This window comes from Vicugna pacos, chromosome 6 (assembly GCF_048564905.1).
Source record: "Vicugna pacos chromosome 6, VicPac4, whole genome shotgun sequence".
NCBI lineage: Eukaryota > Metazoa > Chordata > Mammalia > Artiodactyla > Camelidae > Vicugna > Vicugna pacos.
Genome location: NC_132992.1, coordinates 95,935,111 through 95,942,515, shown reverse-complemented (window position 1 = coordinate 95,942,515; position 7,405 = coordinate 95,935,111). Strand labels below are relative to the sequence as shown.

The 7,405-nt window shown below is 48.2% G+C and overlaps 1 gene segment (V, D, J or C); it reads left to right on the top strand.

The window, feature by feature from the left end:
• Window positions 1–6,282: 6,282 nt before the first annotated feature.
• On the top strand, window positions 6,283–6,881 carry LOC140697055 (immunoglobulin heavy variable 3-74-like). The segment is given in 2 exon segments: window positions 6,283–6,391; window positions 6,496–6,881. Coding segments are annotated over 2 exon segments (432 nt in total).
• The last annotated feature ends 524 nt before the right edge of the window (window positions 6,882–7,405 follow it).

The window sequence follows — 7,405 nt, the reverse complement described above, 5'->3', positions numbered from 1 at the left end:
ACATGTGGAAATGTCTGGAGACAGGTTGAGCTGTCACATGTGGGGTGGGCTGCAGGCGCCCAGTTCTCTAGTGGGCACAGTCCCTCAAAGCTGCTCAACACTCCACGACGCACACGGCCTCTCCCACAGTAAGAAACAGCCTCAAATGACAATAATGTTGTAAAGCTGTGACAGAATGCTGTACATCCAGGCAAATTCATACCACTGTTGCCACACAGAAGATGAATCTGCTGTATGTAAGTTATTCTCACTAAATGAAAAAAACAGACAAACAGACACCAGACTTAGCCTTCGGTTTACTCAGAGTCCCCATTACACACTATTCACACAGGTCTCTAGGTCTGTGGGCAGAAGGGCCCGGAGCAGGGACCTATAAGCAGACGGGGCAGCAGAGCAGGGACCCAGGACTGGGGAGGGAGCCCATGGCTCTGCTTCACTGAGTCCCCAGAAACAAGACAGGGCCCAGGCTGGACGTCATTGTTTCAACATTTACAACTTCCTACCTGTAATTGTATCAATCTTAATATTTGCAGAATTGTACGTCTGAACAATAATTTATTCTAATATTAACAGATTATTCACATATGGAACATGTGACAAGTTATTATTTATTTTACATCTACAATAACATTGCTTGTAATTGTAGAACACTATCAATATATACAAGACACATGTGACTGTATCCCTGCCCCGCTGTGGCCCACCCTGACAGAAATCACTAGACCTTCCCCAGAACCCACATCCCCTCCCCCTCAGGAGCCACAGCTCACCTTCTCCTCCCCTCACCCCCTGCAGGCTGGTGGGGGCCACCTTCTCTCCTCTGAGCATGGATGTGACCAGGAATGTCTGTGGAGGTGGGAGCTCACGTCCATCCCAGTGACCTCCTCAGTAAATTACAAGAAAATCGAAAGAAAGTAAGGGAGATAAAAGTCAACATTCTCAAGGGAAGTTAGCTTTTTTTGATGTAAAACAAATAGACTGACAGTTATTTCAATAACAAAAGCGGGTTTAATTTGGACCAGTAAACAGTCTCAGTATGGGGTCTGCAACCCTGATGAGCCACATGCATGTCTTCAGTAAAAGAGAACGCCTCCTTCATCATGGGGGGAAGGGAGCTGAGAGAGCCCGAGGGAACCAGAGTCCCTGCATTTCTCTTGGCTGAGTGCTGCCCAGGAAAGACAGGGAAGCCTTGCTTCCCCCAGCTGGGCTCTGAGGCCATCAAAGGGCATGAGAGCTCCCCTCTGTTCTCCCAATTTTACTAAACGGAGGTTTTCCATTTAATTAATTTCTTTAGGTACTTTGATGTCTACTATCAAGTTCTAGAATTACTTCTCTCGGTGGAGACATAGTAATTCTAGCCTAATATTTCGCTAGGGAGTCTCATCCTAGTAAACGGATAGAGCTGGAGTAACTGAAGTGCGAAAGGTGCGCATCCCTCAAAGGGCCTAAATACAGGGGGCAGGCTCAGGGCACAGACCTGCCGAGGCCCCTCACAGGTCCCCATGTTGGGAGCGGCTTCAGGGCCCTGAGCCCAGGCTGCTCTCAGTCGTTAAGCTGAGCAGGGAGAGTGCGGCTCTGTGACCATTAGGACTGGAGGAGACTTGCCTCCGATCTGGAGAGACCTTTGCTGAGAGAAGGGGCTGGGGAGACTCCGCGTGTTCCCTCAGAGCCACTGGGAACCAGGAGGACGTCGGGGGGCTGCTCAGAGGGCTGACGGCTCCTGAAGAGCAGGCATTTGTAACAGGCTCTTTCCCAATGCCCTGGATCTATCAAAACAAAGGCAGAAACTAGGAGGGTCTGGGTTTTATGCAGGGGTTTTATTTGCCGGAACTCAAGTTTAAGAACTTCAACTGTCCTCCCTCAGGTGACTCTCCTGTAGTGCAAGGTCTGTCAGCTTAAGGAAATCTGGGGAGGACCTGGTTTCCCATTCCACCCTGTTCCTCTGTGAATAGAATGGAAATGTCCTGAGTCAAACTATTAATAAACACACAGTACAGTGTTGGCTGGGTTGAATAAACATACAAAGCAATACTACGATTGTCTTTTAAAATTACCTGAAGTGGATTGTGATAAACATGACCAGACTCACCCGACTTTCATGGGAAAGCTGGATTTCTATTCCAAACAACAGTGTTGGAAGATTCTCAGGAACTGCCCAGTGAGTTTGCCAAGTTACGGCTTGATGTTTTTATATAATAAGTGAGTGGACGCTTCTCCTGGTCGCAGTTCTAAACACCTTTCAGGATTCTCCCAGTCAGCGGTTTACACGCAAGCCAGGCCTGACCTTCAACAACAACTGCAGAAACTGGACGATGTAAGTCAGAGAAGCCGGGGTGAAGAGTCTGGGGGCCCCATTAAATTCCTTAGTGAGGAACGTTGGCTGGTTCGGACAAGCGTTGACTACAGTTCAGCTTTAGTCCAGGAATATAAGAAATGAGCAGGTGGCCCTCTGGGTCCTCATAAGGATGAAGTTTAAGGTAACAAGACCTGACAAGTTGGAGGAAAAGTGCGTGGGGAGAATTTCAGAGGAAGTGGGAAGTTTGCGGAAAGACTGATTGTGGAAGACCTGAGGGTACAGCGGAGGTTCAGGAGTAAGAGGGGAGGGAGGAATTGGTGCTGGAGGGGACCCTGAGACACACAAGCCAGGGAAGGGGAACCCGAGGCTTCAGAGGCCCAGTTTTCTTTCCTTAGTCCCTGTTTGCCTCAGTTAATCGTATGACCGTGGTTTACAACACAAGATGTAAGGCTCCCAGGCATAATTCAAAGGTACGTAATAATGAGGGAAGTCGGCGTTCCATGCAGACTTGGAGATTTTATGTATTTGTCTGACTTGATTTCAAGAAAAGCAAGTTTGAGGATTTCAAAGTTCTTCATGACGGCCGATGAGACATACGTTTAGTTGAAGCATGATTGTCTCTGGCCTGGTCTGTCCAATTCACTAGTAATTTGCATAAGGAAGCTCCCTGCTTCTGACACACAAACTCAGCTGGGGTTCCTACTGCAGAAGTGACCTCAAAACAGTTAGATATTGGGACCCCATTTCTCAAAGGGTTTTCTGGAGAGGAAAGGAATAATTTCCAAGCAGCCTAAAGGGTCAAACTGCTCAAATAGCACAAATAGCCAGCAGGGCTAACACCAGTCAGGTCTAAGGGATCAGTCTGGTTGTGAAGGAGCCAGGCTGAAGGCTGCTCAGCACAGGTGCAGTAGATCAGCCCCTATTCCCAAGGAGTGGGAGGAAAGGCAGCCACTTCCAGCCGGAACATTTTGGTTTCAAAATCAAACTGAATGCCAGATACATAATTGTATACATATAAGGCCTTATATCAGAAGGATAAACCTAAAAGTAGTTCTCAGATAACGCCTGCAGAGCTTCCTACTGCAGAGATGTGGAATCTGGAACCCAGGAGAATGATTTACCCTCAAACTCGAGGGTCGGGGAGAAACACAGGGTGCAGCCATGGGCCCAGTGTGGGTCCCACACCTGTTTGCTCAGCAGCCCCACAGTTATACGGGGTCTTGTCTGATTCCATAAGGGCCATGAAAATGTTGACCTGAAATAAACAGATGGCCAGTTATTTCTCTAGCAAAAAGAAATATTTTCATCTGGGATCAACAAAGTTTGCATTCAATGCCTGGAATCACAGTGAGCCACCTGCAGGCCTTAGCATACTTGGGGGTAAGAACTATTTTGCAGATGGGAATGGATGTTGGAGGAGGGGCTGTAGTGAACAAGGCACCCAGGGCTTCTCACTGGCTGAGCTGTGACCACCCCTCACTGCCTGAGTCCTTTCCAGGAAGAAAGAGGGGGTATTGCTTCTCCACGTTGCTGGACTCTGCTATCCTGGTAGGACATGAGATCTCACCATACTGTCACCAAATTCTATTTAGTTGAGGTTTCTGTGTATTTAGTATTATTGTTATTTTGCCCAGTTTCTGAGATTGGATAAGTTTTGTTTTAGAAGCCAGGATACCCTAGTGAGGCAATGCTGGGTTTATGATTTCAACTTCATGGTGAAATAAAAGTGAATCATGTGGATGACAAAAAATGACTTCATGTATTAGAGACACTCATTGGGAGGAACTCCACACCAGATCTGGGTTATGCAGGTTTTTATATTTAAGCCTGGAGATGGAGCAGAGGTCAGACTGTGGCTAAACCCAGAACCCAGATAGCAATTATGTTGTTCCCAGCATGTTCAGATGTTCTGAACAAGGAGCTACATGCAGGTGAGACTGTGTTATCCAGACCCTTCCCCATGACTGAAGAATAAAGGATAAAAATGTGATAATTTTGCAATATAAAGATGATACAGGAATAAAGCAACATTCTGCTGATGGGACTAAAAACTGGAGCCCCAACTACAAAAAAACTGCCACATTTTAGAATTTTTAGCATCAACTCACCATGAAATGAACTCTTCCAATACTACACATCTGACTGGGTGAAATTAAAGCTCATGTTCACTGAAAACACTGTGTGCAGTTGCTTGTGGGGCCTTCACACATGCTTTAATGTGGAAACAAGGGCCAAACCCAGAGCTCAGTGCAGGGCCGTGTGCTGATGGTGTCTGAGGTACTGCTAAGCCCCGCATTGTAGCCCTTGTCATGGGATCCAAGAAAACAGAGTCGCTCATTCAATACTGGAGAATCCTAGAACTCCACTTTCCCTCAGATGCCAGCAGTTTCCTGTCACAGGACTATGTCTTGTGCATGTCAGAGACAATACTTGGACAGAGGAGGTTTTGGATGCAGATACAAGAGTGAGTCTCTGCATGTGTGTGCATGTGCACCTGTGTGTCTGTGTGTGCGCATGTTCCTGCGCACACTAAGGGGAGCTCAGGTCATATGTCTCATGATGGCTTCCAGGACTTCCACCTTCCTCTGAATTTGGATACGACCAGCTAATTTTCTTTATAAAAATAATAGTATTCTTTACTGTAATTTGTAATAGGAATATTCATTCAAATCACTGTCTTCCCAGTCATCAGTGGAAACTCAAACCACTGATCCTCTATCCAGGATCCTGACGTTAATTTTCTCAGAAGCATGTGAGCCCTGGTGCAGCCCAGTCTTTCCAAGGACATTGCTGAGAATTCAGGATGAAGCCTGGGACTCTGAATCCACCTTCTGTGTGTTCCTGTGCCTCCTTACAGAACTCCTCTGACTCTCAGTCTCAATGCATATTTCATAACTTCACCCTCTTCCTCGTTATGCTTTCCAGCTTCTGACAGCTAAGACCCTCACCAGTGGGGATGAGTCTAACCCATAAGCCTTCGAGGTGCTGCAGGTCTTTGGTCTGAGGACAGCACACCTGGGTGGGAGTGGATTGTGGAAAGACTCAGCTTGAAAAGATGACACAGAGGAGTTGGCAATGACCCTCAGGCTGCACTCCTGGCAGTTCACACTCAGAACCTTTAGTTACCTGGGATTTTGCAGTTGATCCAGGAGTGTGGGGTGAATCTTCCTCCCAGCTCTCATGCCACCTGGAGACGTCAAACACAGGTAGGTGAGGTTTGGTCCCATTTCTCACATCACATGGACAATATCTGCATCTCTGTGTAGATTTAAATATGCAGAGCAGAAGTGAGTTTGACAGTACCTTACATTGTTCATGGCATTTATGTAAAAATAAGACAACACAGTGGAAATTAAACATCTTTCAATCACAATCCCCTGATAAGTAAAGATGTTTTCCTGAATGCTGCCATTGATAGAAAGTCAACTATTAGAGACTCCTGAGAATATGTGCATGACCCCTGCTCACACGTGATCAGATACACACGACCATAGAACAGAATCGTTATGTTCTCATCACAGGAGGGGGTCCAGGAACCCTCACCAGGCTTGTCCAACTCTGTCTTAGAAGTGATTCTGGACCAGTTACGTCCAGAGGGGCAGAGCAAGTGTGAAAACCCTGGGACAACTCCTCACAAAGCTGTGTCCCTGGACAGTCCACAAATGACTTACTCTTCTGGGGTTACTTAAGTCTCCAATATGGGAGGAACACTGAGGGCTACACCAAAGGATTTCTGGGCATGTGTAGAAAACAGAAGAATAAAGCACAATACTAAGTGATTACCCTGAAAATTTCGCATAAGAGAACAGATATTTCCAAATGCTACCAACACCAGCAAACCACAGACACTCACAGCTGCTCAGGGGCCTGGCCCTCTCTGAGGCCAGCAAGGCCCTGACTTGCTATGTAGTGAGATGACATGCAAATAGGGCCTCCCTCTGAGGATAAAGCCACCCGGCCCTGGCCCTGCAGCTCTGGGAGAGGAGCCCCAGCCCGGGATTCCCAGCTGCTCCCGTTCTCTGATCAGGACTGAGCACAGACGACTCACCATGGAGCTGGGGCTGAGCTTGGTGGTCCTGGGTGCTCTTCTACAAGGTAATTCATGGAGAAGGAGAGATACTGAGGATGTGGGTGGTCGTGAGTGAGGGAATCAGAGGACGTGTGACAGTCTCCTGACCAGGATGTCTTTGTGTTTGCAGGTGTCCAGGCTGAGGTGCAGCTGGTGGAGTCTGGGGGAGGCTTGGTGCAGCCTGGGGGGTCTCTGAGACTCTCCTGTGCAGCCTCTGGATTCACCTTCAGTAGCTACTGGATGTATTGGGTCCGCCAGGCTCCAGGGAAGGGGCTCGAGTGGGTCTCAGCTATTAATACTGGTGGTGGTAGCACATACTATGCAGACTCCGTGAAGGGCCGATTCACCATCTCCAGAGACAACGCCAAGAACACGCTGTATCTGCAAATGAACAGCCTGAAACCTGAGGACACGGCCGTGTATTACTGTGCGAGAGACACAGTGATGGGAAGTCATTCTGAGTGCAGACACAAACCTCTCTGTATAGAGAGACAGCGGAGGATGCAGGGGGCTTGAGGACCCTGCCTACATAGAACCCTAGAGCAGCCACATGTACAGGGGGACTGGCAGGGGCTTCCTCTGGTGATCAGTGATTTCCCCTTCCTCTTCCGGCTCCCAGCTCTCCTCAGGGTCATTTCCTGTTGTGTTCTCTCTGGCTTTATTGTACACATCCTGTCTATAGGCCCCAGTGGGAGGAGTAACATTCTCTGTCTGCAGATGGGTCCTCTCTTTATCCGGCCCCTATATGTCCCTGATTCCTTGTCACAGAGTCATGGAATTCTAGCCTCAGACATGCACCTGCTATCCCCTCGTGGCACTTCCTTCCTCCTGCACGGAAGACCACACGTGCTTGCGGTCGGCCCCTGGGTCTCTGCCCCCCTTGGGGCATGTTGTGCTCCTGGCCCTCGCCCACTCAGGGGGACATTGGTGTCAGGGATCCTCTTCTGTATCAGCCCTTCAGGAGTCCCCTGAGGATAAAAGCAGCAACAGGAGGACAAGTAAACACGTGGCACCAGGAAGATTCTGCACAGGAAAGGAAA